General features: G+C 41.5%; 1 protein-coding gene across 1 annotated transcript in view; it reads left to right on the forward strand.

Moving 5' to 3' along the window:
• NEK5 (NIMA related kinase 5) overlaps positions 1 to 24,592 on the forward strand; it is a 58,748-nt gene that overhangs the window by 23,317 nt on the left and 10,839 nt on the right. The window contains exons 9-22 of the mRNA XM_059377531.1: positions 70 to 270; positions 350 to 431; positions 1,571 to 1,704; positions 3,990 to 4,174; positions 5,062 to 5,128; positions 5,932 to 6,048; positions 6,995 to 7,081; positions 8,546 to 8,638; positions 11,386 to 11,466; positions 11,694 to 11,762; positions 13,739 to 13,877; positions 19,756 to 19,869; positions 20,867 to 20,995; positions 23,874 to 23,882. Coding sequence (XP_059233514.1) covers positions 70 to 270; positions 350 to 431; positions 1,571 to 1,704; positions 3,990 to 4,174; positions 5,062 to 5,128; positions 5,932 to 6,048; positions 6,995 to 7,081; positions 8,546 to 8,638; positions 11,386 to 11,466; positions 11,694 to 11,762; positions 13,739 to 13,877; positions 19,756 to 19,869; positions 20,867 to 20,995; positions 23,874 to 23,882 — 1,507 coding nt within the window. The remainder of the gene's footprint in view (positions 1 to 69; positions 271 to 349; positions 432 to 1,570; positions 1,705 to 3,989; positions 4,175 to 5,061; positions 5,129 to 5,931; positions 6,049 to 6,994; positions 7,082 to 8,545; positions 8,639 to 11,385; positions 11,467 to 11,693; positions 11,763 to 13,738; positions 13,878 to 19,755; positions 19,870 to 20,866; positions 20,996 to 23,873; positions 23,883 to 24,592) is intronic.

Below are 24,592 nucleotides of genomic sequence, written 5' to 3' on the forward strand. Positions count from 1 at the left end.
TGATACTACTTTACAAACTAGTATTTAACGTTTTCTGTGATTTAATGTCACCATTCCTTGTCCTTTCAGTTTGAGGGTCACAACTTACACCAGTTGGTTCTGAAGATTTGTCAAGCGCATTTTGCCCCGATACCCACAACGTTCTCCTGTGACCTGCAAGCCTTGATATCTCAACTCTTTGAAGTATCTCCCCGAGATCGGCCGTCTATTAATTCCATTTTGAAAAGGCCCTTTTTAGAGAAGCTTATTGCCAAATACTTGACTCCCGAGGTGAGCTTGGAGATGATTCTGTGTGGATTTTGGCAGAGATTTTGGTTAGCAGGTCCTTGACACATGTGTTCCATCTTAGGTCATTCGGGAGGACTTTAGTCATAGCCTCACACATAAAGCAAGACAGTTGGCTTCTCAGCCTGCAGGGAAGGGGGTCCAAGGTAAGAATGATTTGACCACGTGATCAAAAATCATTTCTTACGTGCGTCACACACGGTGAGTTTTAATATATGGCTGACAACATTAGCAGGGAAATTCCACTAAATACACTGAACATGGACGTTTAAAATATATGAGCAATGTTGGGGTGCCTGAACGGCTCAGTCGGTTAAGCATCCAACTGATGACATGCCCCATGCATGTGTGTGCATGTGAGAGACACAGATAGTAAAGAAGACAAAATTATTAATTCCACTGATATTGTGAAATAAGAGCAGCGTGGCCTTAGTCATAACCCAATGTCTGAACTGAAAGGATGAGGAGGAGTAGAACATCTCTCCAGGAAGGCAATGACAGGGAAATCTATCTACTGTCATAGAGACACTAGACTTGAGGTAAGTCGTCAAGGGAAGAAGAGTGACTGAGTCCCTCTGCCATGTGTGATTTGGTTTGCTGTTGTTATACATGGGTTTAGATTGAGAATGTTTCAAAGTAGGTAAGTGGAGGGTGAGAGAAGGCACACTGTCCACATTTCTAACAGAGGAAGGAAAGGAAAACAGGAACAAAGCCTGATGGTGGCAAACACAGAGATGTACTTCATGGGGGCGCCTGGGTGGCGCAGTCAGTGAAGTATCCAGCTCTTGATTTTGGCTCAGGTCATGATCTCAGAGTCCTGAGATCAAGGCCTGGGTGGGGCTTGGCACTCAGCAGGGAGTCTACTTAAGATTCTCTCTCGCTCCCTCTCAAAAAAAAAAAAAAATCCTGCTCACACATTTCACACAAGAGTGTGGTGTGAGCGACAAGGCCTATAGCCCAAGTGATGATGACTACATGTAATTACTTATGCCATTATCCAGTGCATCCTTTTTCTATAAATGTTAGCATTAATCCCTAATTTTTTGAAAGCACGGCTAAATATACTAGAAATATGTGAGGGAACCCTGGATAAAATGGTTTTCTCCATTAAAAGACAATGCAGACTAGTTTTCCATACAGACTTCTCTCATTGGGTCTAAACATCTCAGACTAAAGCGACCTTCCTGGGTCACGAAAGGTCCCTATATTCACACTCTCATGAGCACTGATGTTAAGATGTTGCCATTTTAAAGGAACTGAAGTTGTTTTCTTTTGGTTCAATAAGATTCTGTGATACAGAATGCAAGATTCCAGGGAAAGTATCTACCAAGATCAAGGCTATCAGAGCCATTTAAAAGGAAAGAGATATTGTATAGAAATGAAAAGAGACCCCCAGCTGGAGCTCAGAAGCCTGTATCTGTAAGTTGTACTAACCCCTTCCTCTGGTTTGTTAGCAGGTGTTATGTCCTACAGACCTACATGCACATGTTCCTAGGATATAAGCCCATTGCTTTGGAGAACACTCGTTTTGTCCTTATGAGCAAAATCACTGTGCACTGAGCATTAAAGGGGTACTCCATTGGACAACTCCTAGTTGTATTTTCTTGGAAGTATCCCATGTTCTAGTTTTAGTTTTCCTACAACTCAAAACCTTTTGATTTCTTTAAAGAAATAAGGTTTTTCTAAATAGAGTAAGTGAGTCAGATTGCAGCAGAAAACGGGCTGCATTTCATTCCCTTAATTCTAACGTGTTCTATATAATTGAGAAATTTTTAGTATATAGTCAGGGTGATTTTTTTCCTAGAGACTCTCTAGGCTTAGTTATCTGAATCCACATCGACAGAGCATAGAACCTCTTAATTCATGCTAGTGGAATGCTTCTGGTATATAAATGATAAAATGGCTATTGTCTCTTCATTGAATTGTATTTCTAAAGAAGGTTATGAATGTATGATTAGAGGACTATTAGAGGACTAAGTGTTTACTTGTTACATAGACATTTTAGAAAATGTGGAGGTGTATAGATAGATTTTAAAACTATGAGTTAAATTACTGCTCTTTGTTTGATAGACTGTGGTTTCACTTACATTAAAGAAATATGAAAGTCAGGTAACCTGGCTGGCTCAATTGGAAGAGCATAGGAGTCTTGATCTCGGGGTCGTGAGTTTGAGCCCCAGGTTGGGTCTAAAGATTACTATAAAAATAAATAACTAAATAAACTTAGATTCCAGGATGGATTAAGTTACAAGAACAAGTCTGATGTTCTCATTACCACTTGGGATTTTAAGGAAGAACCTAAAGAAGCTGTTAATTTCCTTCCAATACTTTTCTCTATTTCTAGCCATTTTCAACAAATAGTTAATAGTACCTTGTTTGGGGTTGTATACAGGTAAAATTGCAAAACTAAGAAACATACATCACACTTTAAAATATTTTAAAAAATAAATATATAATTTTTGTCTAGACTAAGAGATCAAATTTAATACATTTACTTTAATGTTTAAAGAAAACTATATGAAGTTGCCCATTTAAAAAAAAAAAGATTTTATTTATTTATTTAGAGAGGGAGCACGAACAGAGGGCGGGGAGAAGGGAGGAGAGAGTGGACTCCCTGTTAAGCTCAGGGATCAGATCTCAGGACTTGATGTTCTTGATCTCAGAACTCTGAGATCATGACCTGAACTTAAACCAATCTGAGTAAAATGTTTAACCAACGGAGCCACCCAGGTGCCCTGAAGGTGACATTTTTTTTTAAGTTAAAAATGATCCAATATCTACAATTCCATAGGGTTCCTCTAACATATGTAGGAACCACACAGCATTACTTCTTCACAGTGAGGAAACCTCAGGGTAAACCCTTTGGTTATTTATATTTCCAGCCACCAGTTCTAGGCCTTTCCAGTGGTTTGAACTTCTTTTTCTCTTTTGTTATGTAGGCAGTTGTTCTGGCTGCTGTTGAATTGGCCCTAGTTTGCTAGTTAGCAACAGGGTCTTGGCTGGTTTTCATCTGTTAAGTTGGTCTGGTTCTTATCTCATAACTCAGTGGCCTCACTTAACTCTGAGACAATCGTTTGTTTCTGATTCTCCTCCTGTTATTCTGTTCCGGTTGGGAAGGGCAATGAGGTGTAGCTTGGGGCTATAGCTCATATGCCGTCACAGCTGTTAAATGACTTTCCGCGTGTTTACTTGGGAAGAATGACTGAATGAATCAGCATAGTCTTTCCTTCAAGTCATGATGACAACTCATATTTAGTTCATCAGCACCTAAAAATGTTACGAATCCCCAAATTTGTGATTTGTGCAATAACATTTATTCTCCCATAAAGTACAGCAAGATGTAAAGAAGTTTATAAAAATAGAAAATAATAATACTGAGTTTAGTTTCAGAGCTTGGGTTGAGTGTGCACACTTCCTAGCTAAGCATTTTTGGTAGACCAACCATGAAGCACGCAGGATTCCTCTTCACACCGTAGTAAGATTGTAAACTACTATGCTACAGTAGGACTTGCACTTCTAAAATATTTTCCAGTTCTAGGATTTGGGGATTCTAAGATTATTTACTTTGAAAAATGAGTCTAGAGCAAAAATGACAGAAACACACTTACAGTGCCTTGTTTTAGCTGTGGTCACTATCACACTGTCAGTTATTATGGATTTTAATTTTGTGTCTTCAAAAATCTCTCCTCTTCTTTTTGATCCTTCAGATAAAAATGGTAGAAAGGCCCAAATTTGCTGCAATGCGTGGACATTATGACTATTATTATGCCCAACTTGATGTGTTGAGGAAAAGAGTGCATGAACCAATTTACCACTGTGTTCCTCAAAAAGATTCTGGAGTTGAGAAGAATTATAATCAGGAAGAAAGCCATAGTCCATCACCAAGTCAATGGTAATGTTAGAGTCTAACTTGAACTTTGGTCCTTTGAAAATATTTTGCTATACCAACATTTATTCGAAAGCCCTCCCAATTCTCCTAAAACAAATAATCCAAGAAGAATTTCCAACTCTTTATCTTGAATACCAATTCACAGTTCCCTTGACACTGTGTCATCTCAAATCTGATGTAGCTTATCTTCTTATTCATGGAGCCATTGAACCATGAGCAGAAATTCATACTCCTGAATTTTTCCCATTTTTTTTTCTTCCTTCTAGTAAGTTCCACCATCTGGGAGGAAGAAAATAGTGGTATATATATCATTTTCCAAAGAAATGATTAATATTAATCCATAATAATTGAATTACAATCAAGTTATTTAAGACATATTGAAAAGCGAAATATCTTTCATTCAGTATCTATTTTCTTAGGATCTTGCATTTGTGTACCAGTGTGAGGACCAGAGGTAAAGAAATGGGTACCATCTTGCTCTCAAGGAGCTCAGAGCACAGTTTATAAAATGGACAAGCAACTGGGGTGGTGAGGCCATTGATCAGATACCTGCCCAAAGCGTGAGAAGAACCTGGCATAGGTTTTTCTTTTCCCCTCCAATACATTGTAGACCATCCTGTCCTGAAGGAAAAATCACCACATCAGAATATTTTTCTGTTTGATCTTCTCCTGTATCCCCAAGTGGCACAGTTCTCTTTGCTTCCTTTCTTTCTGATTCCCAAGTACGCATTTTGTAACTGTGAACTATGTCTTGAATTCGGAACTTTCAAGCCACCGGTGAACTGTGAATCTCATTAATAAATCTCACAAATAAATAAAATCCACTTCTCAAATTAGTGCCTACGACTAGTAAAAATTCCTACACCAGCTGAACATTTTTATTTTCTAAGGTCTGCGGAATACCTTCAGAGGAGATGTGAAGCCCAACAATATAAGCTGAAAGTGGAAAAGCAGTTGGTAAGTAAAATTCCAGTTCCGAGGGGCTGGAATTTCCTGCTCACAAATACTCATGGGTCCATCCTTAAGTCAAAGTGCATTCCACACACAGGGTCAAGACCACGCTCGACCTTCTCCAGTTTTTAATAGCTAAAGAGGAGTAATGGAAATGTGCTTGAATCAGGGTGTTGGAAGCCTGCTTTCTTCCTGGGCTCTATCACTTGCTGTGTGACGTTGGGCAGGTCATAGGACCTCTCTGAGCCTCAGTTTGCTTTTTATAAATGACAGTTTGGAAGTAGATGAGCTTCTGAGGGTCCCCTTCAGTGTTAAAATTCCTTGATTCTATTTTAGTAGAATTTCATACATTTCTTAAAGGTGACTATTGTATTTTATCCAAAGTGAAATTTACCCTTTAAGGGTAGTGTCAGAGTTCTGGGGCTGAAGGAGGCCGGATGTGCATTCTATTTCTCTTACTCTGGTTTTGGACTGCTCAAAAGCTCTAGTTCTATTCCCCTGCTTAACCTGATGCCCTAGAGCAGCTCACTTTCATAGAACTTTGGTTTCACAAATTGTAGTTTAGTAGTTCAAAAAATGAATAGAGGTGTCTCACATGGTATACATGATAAACAACAGAAAGGGTTTTACTAATGTTCTTTGCTTTTTAAACATGTCATACTGAAATTAAGAAAATTCTACTGCCCGATCCCCAACAGTGAATCTGATTCACGATATAATTCTTATTTAAAGGAAAGGATCCAAGGTGAAATGAGAGGAAATTTCTAAAAGGCCAGTATGCTTTATAAATCCTTTCATTCCATTGACAGGGTCTCCGTCCATCTTCTCCTGAACCAAATCACCACTGGAGACAAAAGCGAAAAAATGATGGAGAAGAGCCTCGATTCCAGGAGCTGCAGATCAGGAGAAACAAAGTGATGGAACAGGTTAGAAACAGTCTGATTCCAGGTCTGCCAGGGTCCCCGCACCGTTGTCTCTCGCGCTGCGTGGGATATTACTCGTAGCGCTATGCCTGAGCGAGGGCCCTCTTGCATAGTCCTCGGACACACTCGTGGGAAGCACCTTCCTGGGAGTTTCTGGGGATACAGAGATGTGGAGTTCACTTCCTCAGAGAACGCAGCAGAGCGAGGGTCATAAAGCTTTTGACCTTGGGTTGATAAAGTAACTGTCCACCATCACAATTTTTGAAATCTGTATTCATGTCCGAGGGTCGCCTTAAGAAACCAGGTGGTTTAAAACACCACAGGAAAAAAAAAAAACCACAGAAATGTATTGTCTCCCAGTTCTGGGGGCCAGAAGTCCAAAATGAAGGCATCAGCAGAGCCCTGTTCCCTTTGAAACCCGGAGGGGAATCATTTGCTTCTTGCCGATCTTTGACAATCCTTGGCTTGCGGCTGCGTACTCCGCTTGCTGTCTTCCCATGGTTGTCTTCCTCCAGGGACACCCGTGGTGTTGGATTAGGGCCCCATTTGACTCCAGTGTGACCACATCTTAGCTCAACTAGCTACATTTGCAATGACAGTGTCCCCAAATAAGGTCATGTTCCGAGATACTGGGGGTTAGGATTCCAGCGTATCTTTTTTAAGGGGGGGGACCAAGTTCAACCTGTGAAAGTGGAATATATAAAGGAATTGTATGTCACGGACACATTTTGGGTTTTATATAAAAGTGAGATCACTGAAAGCCCCCTGTCACTCCCAGGGAGGGAAGAACCGCAGCTGAAATGTAAGGCAGGTTATCATCTTTAGGGACACTGGGGTTTCTAATTCTTACTGTTGATCACACAGTCTTTAAATTCTTAGGCTATGTAGAGATTACTCAGCTCAGTTGTTCACCAGCATTTCAAATTTTTGGATTGGGATTGTCTTCCAGGAATATTGGAAGCAGTTAGAGGAAATACGGCAACAGTACCACAACGACATGAAGGAAATTAGAAAGAAGATGGGGAGTGAACTGGAGGTGAATACATTTTTCTCCTAAAGGAAACTTGATTCTACGGACTGAGAGCTAACTAAACTTGTAATAGGAAAGCTAACATTTAATTGAAGCTTTTATAATGGCTTATTTGAGGCTACCCACACTGGTGAGGACATCTGAGACTCTCATTTGGGAATGGATATTATTAAAAATATTCATTGTCTCCCTTGTGAATCAGTCAGTACTCACTGACAGAGCAGCTGCTTTACACCAGAACCAGATTAGAGGCAGAGAGTATGTCTGTGTCCATAAGGGAGGGAACAGGATGAACATTTACTGATTCAGCTATTTTGGAGAAGCCTCATATGCAAGGGTAAGGTTCAAAAGTCTGGATAAGGCCACATTTGAGTGCAGTCGACTTGATTGATTCTTGAGAATTCTTTAAAGTTGCTGCATTGGAAACTCATTCTTCCATCTCTCAGATCACTGCTTATTCAATAGAGCTCCAGACGAGATAGCTGGCCTGTGTCTGTGGACCATGTTGCGTGAAAAACACACGAATGTTTGACCATAGAACCACCATCCTGGAACGCTCCTCCTATAAGAGGCCAGTGGTTCCGAGGCCTGCCGAGGACACGGCTGGCCCCCAGCTCACATGCATGCAGTGGAATTGCCCACACAGCTGGACTTGATTTCTTTCTCCTTCTCCTCCACCCCTGAGGGCACATAGATAAATGAATATGGGTGAAGGGAGCATAGGGAACAATTCAACTATATGTACTTGGGCTTTGAAGCAGAGTCTTCACACACATTATCTTCTTTTACTCCCCGTGATAGGGAAGGATAATAACTCATCCAGAGCCACTTTGTTATTATGAGGTGGAGTAAACATCTGATTCTGAAAACTCTTTCTAACATATGCATTCTACTCACAAAGAGTTGGAAAGACATGACACACACGTATGAGCGATGATTGAGTGAGACTGAGTATAATTAAGCTCTGTATGTGCCCAGGAGTAAGGATGAGCCAGGAGAGCATTTTCATGGTCTAATATGGCCCGAGAAGAAGAGCGGAATTTGGGGAGGCAGAGCTGAGGGGGAAGGCATTCTGCAGGAACCACGCAGAGGTCCACAAGGGACTGGTGGCACTGGAGGGGGAAATTTGGAGATGTTTCTCTCCAGAGCACAGGCTGGTTAATGGTGAGGAGCCTCAGCCTTCTTTTTAAGGCACATCTGTGATGGGAAACCCAAGTCCAGGAAGGATGGATAGCAGACTTTTCTAGAGAGACCAGGGAAGATGCAGGTGGGGGATTGCCAAGGGCAGCCAAAGGGGAAGGGACCCATAAGGAGGGTGCTGTTCCAGCCACTTTCAATGATGGCGTCTGGGCAGTGGGAGGAGAGCGTTTCCTCACTAGATCCCACTCAAAACTGGCCATGGTCCACACTATGGACTTCAGAACCCAAAAAGAATTAATCTAATTGACTGTATATAATTTGTACTTTTAGGAGGACTCAAAAATAAGTCATAAAACCTATTTAGTGAAGAAAAGCAACCTGCCCATCCACCAAGAGGCACCTGAGGAAGAAACTCATATGCAGGTGATGGTTATAATGAGGTGATAATGCATTTCCCAGCAAGCTGCCTCTGGCCCAGAGGTTCTCAGCCCTCACTGTGCATGGGAGCTTAAAAGCTCAGATGCCTGGGCTTCTGCCCAGATGGTCTGTGGGTGGGGCCCAGGCACCCTGTTTGCAGCAGCTGGCTAGGTGATTCGGGGTACAGCCGAGTTTGAAATCTGCTCTCGGGTGTGTATGAGAGCTCAGCATTCTGGATAGTCTTCAAGTCAGGGTCAGACACATTGGTCAGAAGTCTGATGGCTAACGTCTTTCCACTTCAACCTTGTGTTTTTGGTGGGAAGAGAGAACTGGGCAGAGATAAACTATCCCATGGCTCTCCAGAAGCTTTTTGGTTTTTCCCTCCTTGGCGGTCTTTCACCTTTATCTTCAAGGTGCCACAAAGGCTTGGTGAAAGGCAGATGAGGAGGACCCATGTTGAGTGATGACCAAAAGTGTCTTGCCTTGTGAAAAACCTTGGGACCTTCCATGATGTGATGCTGGGAAGCTCTACAGTGGACTGAGTAGGGAGGATGGGGTTCAGGAGCCTAAGATAGTTGTATTTTAAGGAAAATAGAGAAATAGGACACTTTTTCTACAATTGAGACAACCAGACTACACAATCCAATCAGACAGCCAACCTCACAAAGAAAGTAAGATATAAAATCACAGTTCTCTTTCATAGTTCAGGATCTTGCAAGGCAGAAAAACAGCCTTCCCAGGCTTGTGGGGCAAACGGGTAATAGTGAGTCAAGGCAACACATCTTGTATGTGAAGTACCTACCAACGAGGCAGCAATTACTTCTCAAGGAGAGATGATAGAGACCTTCTGTAAAATAGTGGCGAGAAGACAGCATTGAAACACACGCACGCGGGACGCCTGGGTGGCTCAGTTGGTTAAGCAGCTGCCTTTGGATCAGGTCATGATCCCAGCGTCCTGGGATCGAGTCCCACATCGGGCTCCTTGCTCGGCCAGGAGCCTGCTTCTCCCTCTGCCTCTGCTGCCATTCTGTCTGCCTTTGTTCACTTGCGCACTCTCTCTCTCTCTCTGGCAAATAAATAAATAAAATCTTAAAAAAAAAAAAAAAAGAAACACGCGCGCGTGCGCACACCCACACACCAAGGAGACTCATGCTTCTGGCTGGAGAGGGGTCATACCATTTACTAAAGACTGGGAAGAGTAGGGAGCACGCTTGCTGTGGGAGGCAATCAAGAGTTCCACTTCGGACATCAGTTGAGTGAGAGAAAGTCTGAGGGCTTCAAGGCCTGTTCAGGGTTCTGACTTCACTGCCCCCCGCCCCCAGCTCAGAACACGCTTTCCCCAGACCTTCATATAGGCACAGTACAAGAGCATCCCAGGGGTCATGCCGAATGCCGAGATAGACTTTTCCCGCATTACTCTAAACCTGTGCTCTTCTATGCCATTACCCTATTTTATTTCCTTTTATCACCCAGTACTTTCTGAAGTTATGTTGTTAATTTACCACATGGATTTTATGCCAATAAAATGTAAGTTCCATATAAGCAGGGACCTTTGGTCACCTTCGCTGTACTAAAGTCCTGTGGAGGACTGTGCCTGGCCCATGGTGGATGCTCAGTGTGGATTTGTGGAATGAATGACAGAGTAAAGGTGTTGCGAAGTATGTGGCTGAGTATGGGAGCCTGCAGCTCAGAGGGGGAGGAAAGAGCCAACCCGGAGACACCTATTTCGGAGTCCTTGCATAAAGGTGGGGCTTCTCTCCACAGGAATGGCTGAGACCGTGCACTGAGGAAGAGAAGGGCAAAGGGCCCAGGACTGGACCCTGAGAAAGCTTAGAACTTCCAGCTCCTTTGACATTCTTGTCATCCACCCACAGTTTCTTTTTTAGTTTTATTTTTTTTTTAAAGATTTTATTTATTTATTTGACAGAGAGAGATCACAAGTAGGCAGAGAGGCAGGCAGAGAGAGAGGGGGAAGCAGGCTCCCTGGTGAGCAGAGAGCCCAATACGGGCTCCATCCCAGGACCCTGGGACCATGACCTGAGCCGAAAGCAGAGGCTTAACCCACTGAGCCATCCAGGCATGCCTATCCCACAGTCTTCTCTTCTTGGAAATTGCCTATCAATTTTTAGAGCCTTCACCTTCCTTTTTACTCTTATGAGCTGTGCACTTTTCTTGTTTTCCTGATCACCATTGTAAGCCTCTTAAGGAAGGGCTCCCATAGACAAAATTACATTCTTAAATAGATAAAATCTTTTTTAAAGTGGTGGTGGGGGGACACCAGGGTGGCTCAGTCAGTGAAGTGTCAGCCTTCAGCTCAGGTCGTGGTCTCCTGGTCCTGGGACAGAGCCCCGCATCGGGCTCCCTGCTCAGTGGGAAGTCTGTTCTTCCTTCTGCCCCACCTGCCTCCCCCTCTCTCTCAACTAAATAAGTAAAATCTTCAAAATATTCTTGAATTAGCTTAGGTTGTACTGGACCAGAGTGACAAGCACTGTCACATTATAGAGTTTTCCCCATTGCAATGCCCCTGTTCAGTGTATTAATATTTCAAGTTAATGGGTTCTGTGTCCAAGTTTTTAGTGAATTATTATTAACATTCCTTTACAAAGGCATGTTTTTATTCTCAAATTAATCATCGGATTCAACCCAGAAGTCAAATAATATAAATAGACCATGCTGTGAATTCAGGGATTGTGAAACTGTAATTGTTTGATCAGTATTAAATGCTAGATATTAATTTTTCTCTAAACTTGCAGGACATTGAAAGAGACTTGAAACAAATGAGAGTTCAGAGCATAAAGGAAAGTAAAATTCTAGAACAAAACTGTAAAGCTAAGGTAATAATCATTTTGTCTTATGGAGTCATATTAAATAGCTCGCTGGGGGGTCCCCACCTTGCGATCTGGGTTGCCTACAGGATTCTCTCCCCTACTATTTTATGGAATTGCCTAATTCTGTGATGTTTGACTAATGGCTTTAAGTATGAGTAATGTCAAATAGAGTTGTGATTTTAACATTTTTATTGGATTGCTAAACTAACATTATTCTCCTTGCTTTCTTCTAGAGAGGAGTGAAGTTTGAAATTAGTTTAAACCAATGTATTTCCGATGAAAACACCCTCCAAGAGGAAGAGGTATGCCATTAAGTATGTATTTCCACTAACAGGTATAAGAAAAATGAGTGTCTTAATAGCACATTTAATGAAAATTTCCGTAGGATATAGGGAGAATTTTCTTTAATCCTCCTAGAAGAATCTCTAGTGTTCAAACCAGTCTTCCAAAATGCCTTTTTATCTTCCCATTATCTTTTCATTGAGATTATTCCCTTAGATGGATTATTCCAATTTAATTTACTTTTCTCTTATAAAGGAATTATTTTCCTCATAATACTAACTTCCTTGTCATTGCCAAATTAAAATAAGAGACTTAATTATAGTCAACAACTAATATACTTACCTAAAAAACTGAGCAGATATCCTGAAACCAGGATTTAAGTCTTAAATTAGTTAAGTTTATTTATTTAAGTCTTATTTATTTATTTCAGTCTTAATTAGTTATTGATAACTTTGTGCTGGTCTTTGGGTGAATCTCAATTATGCACTTGGGCTCTCATTGACACAGTGATAAAACACACGTAGAGTAAACTCAAACCTGATTTTATTACTTGCATTCAACATCGTTTTTAATCCCACTTTTTACCAGACCTACTAACAAATATCAAGATCAACTGATTTGTGTTTCCATTTCACCTTCTCTAACTTTGCTTTTTAAATGACCAAAAGTTATGTGTGTAGATGTAATAGGTTCTGTATCACATCTGATACTCAATTTCTTTCTTTCATGTTCTTCATTAGCACAAAAATGTTTAATGTTATCATTTCTTTCTGATTTTTTTGTTTTGAATAGATTTCATGTTTTAGAGCAGTTTTGAGTTCATGGCAAAAAGGAGCAGAAGGTGCAAAGATTTTCCATCTATTCCTGGTCCCCTCATATGCACAGTCTCCCCCCCAACTGGGGTGGAACATTTGTTATGACTGATGGGCTCAGATGGACACATCATAATCAACCAAGTCCACAGTTCACATTGGGGTTCACTCTTGGTGCTGTACTTTCTATGGGTTTTGACATAACAACCCGTATCCATCATTATGGTACCACACAGAATAGTTTCACTGCCCTAAGAATCCTCTGTGCTCTACTTACCTTTGAGATTTTTCCTACCATTTGGTCACATAGGGATTTCTCAGAGTGGTGACTGTGAACTCTTACCTCTTTGAGCATTCCGTATCTTGGTGTCCCAGAAGCAGGAGGATCAAAGGGGGCCTGTTTCTGGGTTGGAGCCACAGTGCTCCCATGAAGCCAGGAGCTGAGGCTGGCCTGGTGGTATGACGGGATGGAGTCAACAGTTTTATCTTCCAGGATGTTCACCCTTTGTTACTCGATGCTTTGGTGTGCTTGAAACAGAGTGATCATTTTAGTATTGATCAGGGAGTGTCAGGAGGAGTTTTAGGGACCCATATTGGCAATGTTGTGCACCTAAAGCAGGGTGTGGACAAGACAACCTTGAGAGTTCTGTAGGATGGAATCTCAGGAGAATTTTATTGAAGGCAGCAAGTCTGGATAAAATCAAGTTGCCACATGATCGGTGCTAGTCACTGTCGACAAGTAGAAGAAATTAACACACTCCTGTTTCTATCTTGTTCCAACATAGTTCCACTTTTAAAGTGTTATAATTTGGGGCACCTGGGTGGCTCAGTGGGTTAAAGCCTCTGCCTTCGGCTCAGGTCATGATCCCAGGGTCCTGGGATCGAGTCCCGCATCGGGCTTTCAGCTCTGCAGGGAGCCTGCTTCCTCCTCTCTTTCTCTCTGCCTACCTCTCTGCCTACTTGTGATCTCTTTCTGTCAAACAAATAAAAATAAATAAATAAATAAATAAATAAATATCTTAAAAAAACAATAAAGTGCTATAACTTATTGGTTTAATATACATATACTGAATACTTACCATATGCCTTGGGAAATGTCATTACTGGAAACACACAAAAAATTTTTAACATACTTTTTTTCTCAAAAATATGCCTTGTCATGAAACACTGTGGCCTTGCTTTAGGCAATGGATGTGCGCAATAAAACTGTGACCTTTGAGGATGGCATGAAGCTTAAGGAATATAAATGTGTGAAGGAGTATGAAGAGTATACAGACAAAGCATTTGAAGAACTCTGTGGCCCAGAAGCAGGTATGTGTCGTGGCCCTTGGAAGCCAGAGATGAGAAGGGATATTTTACCAGCAGTCCATCACAGTCCCCGTCCTCACTCACCTGCAACGTCACTGTCCCTTTGCTGGGCAGAGCGCCTGGTCCTCTGCCACCTGAGACCCAGGCCTTGCTCTGTGCTGTCCCCAGCCAGCAGCTCCATGCCATCCGCTTTCCTCATTATCTGCTGGAAGGCTCCATGGACAAGTCCCACTAGCCTCGCAAACTCTGCATTTGTCCACTTGAATTTCAGAGCTTTTTCTTCCCGATGATCTTTAATTTGGGGTATGGCCAGCAGCAGCCTGGCAGTTCCTGCTGTTCAGCTGGGATGGGCTCTGCCCTCAAATGTCTCTGGAGTTTTCCTCCTTCGTTCCCCCTGCCAGTGGTTTCGGGCCCTGTCACCTCTCAGCGGTGTAGTGAGGTAGTGAGTGTGTGCACTTTGGAGATAGACGGGAGTTTGGAAGCTGGCGCTGCCACTTTCTGACCAGGTGACCTTCCACAAGTGACTGCAGTGCTCTGAATCTCAGCTTCCTCTAGGAATGGGGATAACAGGACTTGCCACACAGGTTTATTGGGGGATGAAAGTGAAGTTTGATATATAAACACCTGGCACATAGTGGGTGCTTAATAAATGCTATTTCTAATTTGCTCTTTTCTTGCCTCTCATCATACTGCCTTTTTCTCCTATGTGTTTTCTTTTCTCTAGTATCTCCCCCTTCATTCTCTAAGTGGCTGCTGAGTTAGCTTGTTATATTAGTCTTCTACTTCAATTTTTTTGAGTAATGCCAGCAGGATTCCCCATTGTCCATTCCACATATTATCTTATTTAACGCTGTGGAGCCTGATCCTTTGGTGACCCTCCTTTTCTGCCCCAGCACCCCCTTTCTTCCCACTGATGATGGGATCCAGACAGCCTCCCAGAGCACCCCTCTCTCTTAGAGCTGTGTGAGCATTTACATACCCTGGCTTGGCTCAGGTTCTTCTTCCTGGAATAATCCATCTCACCTCATTTCCATCTCGAAAAACCTTCATTCAGTTCAGCAGGCATCTTATGGAGATTCTCCCATGTGCACAGACTGTACTAGGTGGTGGGGATCTCAAAGATGAATGAAAACGGGGTCCACCCTCAACATCACTGTGGGGTTGTGAGCCAAAGAAAGGAGGCATAAAACATGTTTTCTGAGCCCAAATCCTGATCATCGTTAGAGCACCAGCTGGCTAAAGTCAGGGAGGTACCCACTCCTACAGAGCCTGGCCTGCTAAAAGCTTGGGCTCTACCCTGTGTGCTGACCTTTGGTCAATGGGAATTAACTCCTATCTGTGATGGAGAAAGATCGTGCTGGCCGCAGTGTCAGGAGGGTGTGGGGTGGCAGGACTAACGGCAGGAGGATAGCAATCCAGGTGGGAGATGACAGGTGCATACGGCAGAGCAGTGTGGTGAGAATAGACACTAAGGGCGGACCACTGAGTATGGGGGTTGAGGAAGAGAAGGAGGTCAAAGACCCTCTTGTTTTCTAATCCAGATGGATGAAGCTGTCACCAACCAAACAGGCACACACATCATGCAGAGGAAGGTGAGGGGACATAGTTTAACACTCTAGATTTGGGACATATTGGCGTTTAGGTCTTTACGAGCCTCAGATGGAGATGCCTAGAAGATGCTAGCTAGCTATGTGAGACCGAAGCTCTGGGGCAAATCAGGGTTTCCTTAGCATACACAAGGTAATATCATAATTGCCTTAGCGATAGTTGAAAATACCTAGGCAGAGGGGCTAGAGTGAGAAGGAAATGGAGCTTAGGACAGACCTTAGCAATGTTTAGACAAGGTTTGGGGAAATCCAGAGAGAGTGAAGCCAAAGGAGGAGAGGAAGTTCTAGAAGAAGGTGCAGGGTTGGCAGCATTAACTAGAAGAGAAAGGCCAAGTGAGGTGGGTTGAATAACAGCCAACATTTTGGCCACCAGGATCCCTTAGTGGCCTGAGCGAAAGTTCCAGTGAAAGTGATGAATTCCAGAGTTATTCTTTGTGTAAGTTTGCTGGGAAGAGGAGATCATGAGTTATAGGTCTCAAAAGAGATAGCTGCCCCCCGCCTTTTAAGTTAAAATGATCTCCGTTTCATACTGAAAATTGTCTTTTAACTTGTCTGCATTTTTATAATTACAATCCAGGTTGAAAATAATTTTCCACAGGATTTGTCCATCTTATGTCTTTTGTGAATTATGTGCTCTTAACTTTCATCCCTTTATCCACTGAAAATGGCATTTATTTTTTTTTTCCTTTATAAGACTCTTCAAGTTAAAGCTTTACCTGTAATATGTATTGCAAATATTTTTGCCATTTGGTTTTCAGATCTCATCTCCAGTAACAGCAGCAAATGTGTGTGTGTGTGTACATATATAATTTAGGAATAAACTTTACAAGGATTATGTAGAGCATGTGAAGAATACTATGAAAACTTACTGAAGTATTTACAGATCACGTGAATAAATGGGGATACATACATTGTCATGCACCAGAAATATTCTTTCCAAACAAATGTATGGAATTTTTCCATTTTCAATCAAAATAATCAAAGCCACAAATAAAATGGAGACATCTTGGCATATTGGAGAATCTTAGAGACTCTTAAATCGACAAATTTAGAAAAGAAGAGCAGGGAAGGGGCACATACACTTTCAAATATCAAAATATATTCTGTAAATTATAAAACAATATGACACTAGCACCAAAAGATCAGTGAGAAGAAGAAATAGTTTAGAAACAAACCCTAGGATGGATAGTTATTTGCTGTATGTTGAAAGTTACATCAAAGTCAGTGGGAAAGAAGGGCTCAGTCAGATAAATGCTGCTAAGCCAGTTGGTTAACAATTTGGGAAAAATTGTGAAATCAGACCTTATATAATGATACAACATAATACATTTTTAAAGAACCAAAGAGTTTATATATAAAATAAAGTTATATGTTAGAAAATGAATTAAAAGAACAATCAAAATCAATTGGCAACCTATGGAATGGGAGAAGATATTTGCAAATGACGTATCTGATAAAGGGTTAGTTTCCAAAATATATAAAGAACTTAAAAATATCAACCCCCCACCAAAATGAAAAATCAAATTAAAAAAAGGGCAGAATGGGTCACCTGGGTGGCTCAATGGGTTAAAGCTTCTGCCTTTAGCTCAGGTCATGATTCCAGGGTCCTGGGATCGAGCCACTCATCGGGCTCTATGCTCAGCAGGGAGCCTGCTTCCACCTCTCTCTCTGTCTGCCTCTCTGCCTACTTGTGATCTCTGCCTGTCAAATAAATGAATAAAATCTTTTTTAAAAATGGGCAGAAGACATTAATAGACATTTTCCAAAGCAGACAGACAGATGGCTAACAGATACATAAAAAGATGCTCAGTATCACTGGTTATTAGGAAATGCAAATCAAAACTACAATGGATGTCACCTTACAGCTGTCAGAATGGCTAAAACCAACAAGAAGAGAAACAACAGGTGTTGGCAAAGATGTGGAGAAAGAACCCTCTTGCACTGTTGGTAGGAATGCAAACTGGTGTAGTCACTTTGGAGAACAGTATGGAGATTTCTCAAGAAGTTAAAAATAGAGCTATCCTATGATCCAGCAATCATACTACTAGGAGTTTACTCAAAGGAAGACATTCACCTCAAAGCTTATAACAACATTATCTACAATAGCTAAATTATGGAAATGGCCCAAGTGTCCATAGGCTTAGGAATGGGTATAAAGATGTGGTATATTTATATATACAGTGGAATATCAGCCATCAGAAAGAATGAAATCTTGCCATTTGCAATGACATGGGTGGAGCTAGAGAGTGTTAGGCTAAATGAAATAAGTCAGAGAAAGACAAATGTCGTATGTTCTCACTCATATGTGGAACTTAAGAAACAAAACAAATGAATGAAGGGGACAAAAAGAGTGAGAGAGAGAAGTAAACCAAGAAACAGAACCAGGAAACTATAGAGAACACACTGATGGTTACCAGACAGGAGGTGGGGGGGGGGGTTAAATAGGGGATGGGGATTAAGGAGGGCTTAATGAGATGAGCACTGGGTGTGTAACTGCTGAATCATCATATTGCACACCTGAAACGAATATTACACTGTATGTTACCTAACTGGGATCTAAATAAAAACTTAAAAAAAAAAAGAAAATGAAATAAAAGAAAATATAGGCGAGTTTGTTTTTGTGGGGTTTTTTGTTTTGTTTTGTTTTTTTGGATAAGGAAGACCTAGCTATTCAAAATACATGGAGCACAATCATGAACAAATTAGTAATAGATTCCACTTAAGCAGGGAAAAGCTTTGGTGAAGCAATTAATACTAGCTCCTAGAATTGTTACCTTCAATAGTTTATCTAGTAAAAATCATGAACGTCCATAAACATTTAGCTGCAGTGATTTCCTTATAGTATTATTTATAATAGTGAAAAATGGCTAGAAAACAAAACACGCAACCATGAAAAATTAAATTATAATACGCTCATGAACAGAATACTGTATTCGCTTTAAAATGGTTGTATGGGGGCACCTGGGTGGCTCAGTGGACTAAGCCTCTGCATTCGGCTCAAGTCATGATCTCTGGGTCCTGGGATCCAGCCCCGCATTCAATATTCAAGGGGAAAGTTTTGAAATTTTCATGGTCTCTAGATGGTGAGATCATGGGTGATTTTCGTATGTCCTATATTGAGACATTGTATTAAATAAAAATATTTTTAAAATTAAGATAACAGAACTCAGGGTGTCTCGGTTGTACAGTCAGTTGAGTGGCTGACTCAGTTTCCTGGCTCAGATCTGATCTCAGGGTCATGAGACCCAGTCTTGTGCTCAGCGTGGAGTCTGGGTTTCTCCCTCCCTCTCCTTCTGCCATCCCCCAACCCCTGACTCTCACTCTGTCTCTCAAATAAATAAATAAATCTTAAAAAGAAAAAGGTAATAATTGATTGAATTTCTATGGAAACTGAAGTAAAATGCTCAGGGATGCCTCACAGAATGTGTCCATTCTTGTTACTAATACTTGTTTGCATTTAGATATATTACCTGGTCACTCAAATGTCAATAATAAAAATGAAACAATTTTTAAGCATGTTGATAATTTTAGTCTTGTAAACTAAAGTATATCTTAGTCCATTTGGGCTGCTTTACAAAATGCCATTAACTCTGTGACTTTAAACAACAAATATTTACTTCTCATAGTTCTTGAAGCTGGAAATTCCAAGAGCATAGTGCTGACAGATATGGTGTCTGGTGAGGGCCCACTGCCATGTTTTCACTATGTCCTCACTTAGCAGAAAGGGTAGGAGCTTTGTGGGGGTCTCTCTCTCTCTCTCTCTTTTTTTTTTTTTAAGATTTATTCATTTATTTGTTTGACAGAGATCACAGTAGGCAGAGAGGCAGGCAGAGAGAGAGAGGAAGGGAAGCAGGCTCCTTGCTGAACAGAGAGCCCAATGCGGGGTTCGATCCCAGGACCCTGGGATCTTGACCTGAGCTGAAGGCAGAGGCTTTAATCCACTGAGCCACCAAGGCGCTCCGTTTGGGGTCTCTTTTATAAGAGCGTGAAGCCCATTCCCAAGGGTTCTACCCTCATGGCCTCGTCACCCCCCAAAGACCCCACCACCTCCTAATACCATCACATTGGGCCTTAGGTTTCAACATAGAACTCTGGGGAGAGGTTGGACACAGCATTCAGTCTGTAACAATGTATATTAGAATAAGTTGGTAATTTCTCTGTTTTTGAGGGTACCCACAGGTGGACGACCTCTCGATTTCCTAAGAACTCTTTGGTGCAATTAGTTGTGCTTTGACTGCTTTTAAATTAATGAGTTAGTTTCTCATACCCAGAGTTGTTCATTCAAGACCCTGGTGCCGCTGCAGAGAGCAGGAGACGGTGGGACGCGCGAGCTCCTCCGACTCTGGTGGAGATGATGACAGCGGGTGACGTCCCCTCCACCTGCTCCACTGGGCCTGAGGGTGAATCCACACCCTGACTCCATAGTTCTCTTTTCAGTACAATCCCTATAGATTTGGTATCAAATATCTTCCAAAGATAATGTTTTGGTATCTCCCTCACCTCCTGAGAAACTTGCCTGCTAAGTATCCTGGACAACTGACCACCCCAGATATGAGAATATAAAGGAGGAAAGATCTAGAATCCCACCTCCCTTGCAGTTGAGGGAGATTGTCTAAGAAAGAGCGGTTGGCTTGACCTGTCTTCCATGCTAGCCCAATTATTTCCTTGGAATTTCTTGGAGGGGTTGTTTTTTTCCATCAATAAAATCTGAATTAAGATAATAGCTATCCCACAAGGTTTAGAGTTAGCAGTACAAAAATACATACAAAATTGCTTTGTAAGCCAATGTGCTATTTAAATGTTAAGAGTGTTTAGAATAGGATGATATTTCCCACCGAAATTCCTCCATTTACATTTGAGCTTCTGGCATAGTCTTTGCATAAGAGAAGTTCACAGCAACAGCAATATCTGGGTGTTCTTTTTACAGATGGTGAGGACTTTTATTACTTATTTCCTATGTTTCTCTTGATAACATGGGGCTAGGGGAGAACTAAAATTTATACCCCTTTTATAAATTGGAAAATACAAGTGTATCATTGACATTTGTAAGTATGTGAACTAACTTACATTTGTACCATTTCAAAACACTGAAGGCCTCAAACTTGCAAGAAAGGGCTTGCAAATGTAGCAATTTAATCCATTCTAAGCCGGTGAGACAGTGAGACCAGTTTAAAATAGGTAGAATAGAAAATTTGACACACTAAAGTGTTTGCAAAGCAAGGGACTTTCATACCCATCAGCCGTGTGACGTAAGTTACTAAAATATTCTCTATCTCCATTTTCTTACTGGTAACAAGAGGGATGGGAACAAGCTACCTCCAAGGTTCTCACGTTCTGTGATTTTATACGAAGCCAGATGAACCATTTTTATTTCCAGTAACACAGTCTCCTCCTCAGGTGGCCATGGGATGGTGACCTCAGGCATTCCAGAAAACAGGAGACGGTGGCGGCATGAAGCGCCTGGAGCTTTAATGAATGCTTGGGCTGCAGCATGTCTGACAAGTAGCTCGTTTTCTGCCCATGAAGGTGAATGGGGTACGTAGTTTATTTTTTAAGAACATAACCAGTCCCCTGGGTACTGTTCTCAGAGCCCTGTGAATTTGGACAGGGGATAAAAATACCTTCAGCCTGGATAGAGAACTGGAAAGGGTTCAGCCTCTTCAGAAGCTGATTTGCCTTGTCCAAGTCTGTTCCAAATGCCACCAACCCAAGACTGGAACTTCCCAGAAGAATGGGGTAATTCACTTTAACAGATCAGTTGACAACTGATGAAAGTGAATAGGGCAAGTGGCTTTGTAGGTGGTAAGCGGGGTACTGCTTAGCTCTACCTGACAGTATGTTTCTGACAGCTACTCGACAGGCTCAAATTGCTATTCTATGGGCAATGAAAATACATTGTCATATAGTTTCTGGGCTTTGGGGAGGGTTTTGTTTTATTTTATCTCTGACTTTTTGCAAGATGAAGCTGGTATTTATGGGAAGCCAACCATCCTTTCCCAAGTTTGAGGGAATTCATGTCGTGGGGATTTTGTCTTGGGAAGGCGTGCAGGTGTGCGGCACTTAGGGACCCATGTTTCAGGAATGCGAGATTGAGGTGATGAGGAGGCAGAGATACAAACTAGGTGTAACGGAGGCTGTTAAGTACTTACAAAATTAAGGAACAATACAAAAATATGTACCACCCTGAGGATAATGTAAGAGAAGTATGATTGCCCAAGAGTGGATCTGCCGGCTTGTGAAGCCTAAACTCCACAGTCTTTGGGAAATCTGTTAAAAGTATTCCAAGAACGTCCAGAAGGATGAATGTGTTGGGAGGGGAGGACTTGCAGATACACAGGCCTGTGGCAGACTCTGAGAAAACTGGTTGGACTGAAATCTAGGAGCAGGGGAGGGGCCCAGGGTCCCTGAGTATATAAAGTCCTTCGAAATCCTTCACTCTTACGACTTCTATCAGTTATCATGCTGGTGCTTAAAAGTTAAGGGGAGAGAGAGGAAGAAAGGAAGAAACTGCCCTTGGGACCCTCTTTCTACTACACTCAAATTACAAGAAGCTGTGTTTTGTCTGTTTGCTTCCTTCCCTTCCATCCTGGGATATAAGCCTTGTCCCTAAGGATGGGGCTGGAGGTGCTGAGGAGGAACATTTGGGCTAACCTGGCTTGGCCTGGAAGCCAAGGGCTGGAACCCTAGGGCAGGTGTGAAGGATGGCATTCATTTCTCAAGACACTGAGATGGGGTCATACTTGGTGACTTTGATGTTTTTTCTTGAATTTGTTCCTGGGTGTCTTAGAAAGAGTCACAGAAAAGTCTTCATTTGGTCTGTCATGCCAAATTAATTCATTCATTAACTTCTGTATCTTTATATGGATGGTTTTACATTGGGCACATATGAGCAATTTATCTGTCAAGTGAGATTGGAAATAGGAATGTGCCTCCCAAGGTGCATTCAAAGCAGAGTACAGATGTTTTCTTTTACAGCCTGCTAAGGTGCTGCCCTCCCCCAACTCCAGCTGTGCTCTGCTTCTAACTATGGTTGGCCTCTTGATTTCCTGTCCCTGGTTATCTTTTCTTACTTTAGCTCTACCCTTTGCAGCCTTGCTGGGTAATCTACCTAAAATGGACCAAATCTCCTTTCAGCTTAAAATCCTGCCAAAGATGCCCTCTTACCCTCAGGATAAAATCAGTCTCTTGCAGACTCCGAAGACTGGCATGGCCCATTGCAATGTTAGGCTTGCTAGTGTTTCTACCTCAGCAGATGCTCCTCCCTCGGCTTAGAAGGCTGGCCTCCTTTTGCCAGGATAATTCCTCCTGCAAGATTTCCCTCTGATGAACCTCTCCCCATTTCTGTCACTATGTGTCATAGTGGGTGGTGAGGTGGTGAAGTGTGGGTATCCTTCTCTCCCTGGTTTTCCCTGTACTACCTGATGGGGCTTTGTAAAGGGGTCTGGAATGACGTAGATCCTTAAGTGCTCTTTTGCATGAGTGGAAGACCCTGTCACCATATTAATATACTTCTCTTCAATCCAAAAAAATTCTAGGAAGTCTTCAAGTTTGTCTAGTCTCTCCCTGCCTTTTTCTTTTCTTTTTAAATTTTTATTTATTTGCCAGAGAGAGAGAGAGAGAGAGAGAGAGCACAGGCAGGGGGAGTGGTAGGCAAAGGGGGAAGCAGGCTCCCTGCTGAGCAAGGAGCCCAAGGTAGAACTTGATCCCAGGACCTGGGATCATGACCTGAGCCAAAGACAGATGCTCAACCGACTGAGTCACCCAGGCATCCCTTCCTGCCTTTTCTGTCAGCTGCTTCTCACAATTTCATAGTCATTCAGTCTCATACTCAAATTTGTTCATATTCAAATATTTTTGTTAAATGCATGAAATAATGACATTTCAGCACTATATTTATCATTTAAATTCAGGTCATAAAAGGATGCAGTATTTTTATTTGAATTTTTAATGATTGCTATGAAAAACCTGGATGTCAAACTATTTCCTGTGTTCCATGGATGGGGAACCACTGTTTTAAATGATTAAGAAAGATCTGAGCAAGTTTCCCTTGATTCACTCTAGGCTTGGCTTTGCTGCTTAATACCCCACAAGACACTGTAATTCTCTGATCATAAAAATAACGTTCACTTTAATTTCTGATTCTTATTATCTTTCTTCCCCACTAGACTCTAAGCTTACAAGAGCTTTGTTTTGATTACCACACTGTTTCATCTCTCTCTGTCCCTAGTGCCTAGAACTTAGCAGGTGGCCATCATTTTTATGAATGAACATAAAACCATAGCACGTTTTTAGTATTACTTTATGCAAAGGCATGTGATTACTAATAGTTATATTGCCGTTAAGTTGGATAGGGAAATTATAATGTGAAAAATAATTCTTACGACTGTGTAGACTTTTCATGAAGACTTCCTGCGTGTGTAAGTTTTAATAACTTTGACTACAGGAATAACAGACACAGTGTATAAAGGTTTTCAAGGATTAGCTATTGGTCATATATTTAAGCATTATTCATAGGTCCTCCATCACTGTTTAGCTTAAACTTCCAACTCCTTGAAAATAAATTGCTTTCATGTTTCGAGCCCTGCATTCCGTTAAAAGTGAAACTTTATCAGCTACCTATTTAATTTGTCCTAACTTTAAATTTAAGATAGGAAGACTTTGTAAAATCCTCTTTGATGATTTTTACTAGTAAAAACCACACTCTTATTATAAGGACAAGTTTTTTTTTTTTTTAATGTGTGCATAATTAATTCAGGTCAGTAAGTTTGTTTACAGTTTAACCACTCCAAGGGGATCCTTGGTGGGAAGGTAACCTCCATTTTTCTTGTGCAAGTTTTCAGGCCATATGGTTGCCTTGGTAACATCATAGATGCACACCCCAATAACAGCTGATTTACATTTCTATAGTTAGCTATTCATTTTCTCCTATCCTGCTAAACAAAAAATAAAAGCCTCCTAAAATTGTCTTCCTAAAACAGAAAAACAAAAACTATGATTCCCACACCAACTGGAGTACTCAAGCTGCTATTAAGTAGCCAGACTCCCTCATAGATGAGATACATCAGTCAACTCATTTATTTTATAATGCAGTGTAGGAAATAATATAGGCTATAATTTGGGATG

The sequence above is a fragment of the Mustela nigripes genome, chromosome 15 (assembly GCF_022355385.1).
Source record: "Mustela nigripes isolate SB6536 chromosome 15, MUSNIG.SB6536, whole genome shotgun sequence".
NCBI classification, from domain to species: Eukaryota; Metazoa; Chordata; class Mammalia; order Carnivora; family Mustelidae; genus Mustela; species Mustela nigripes.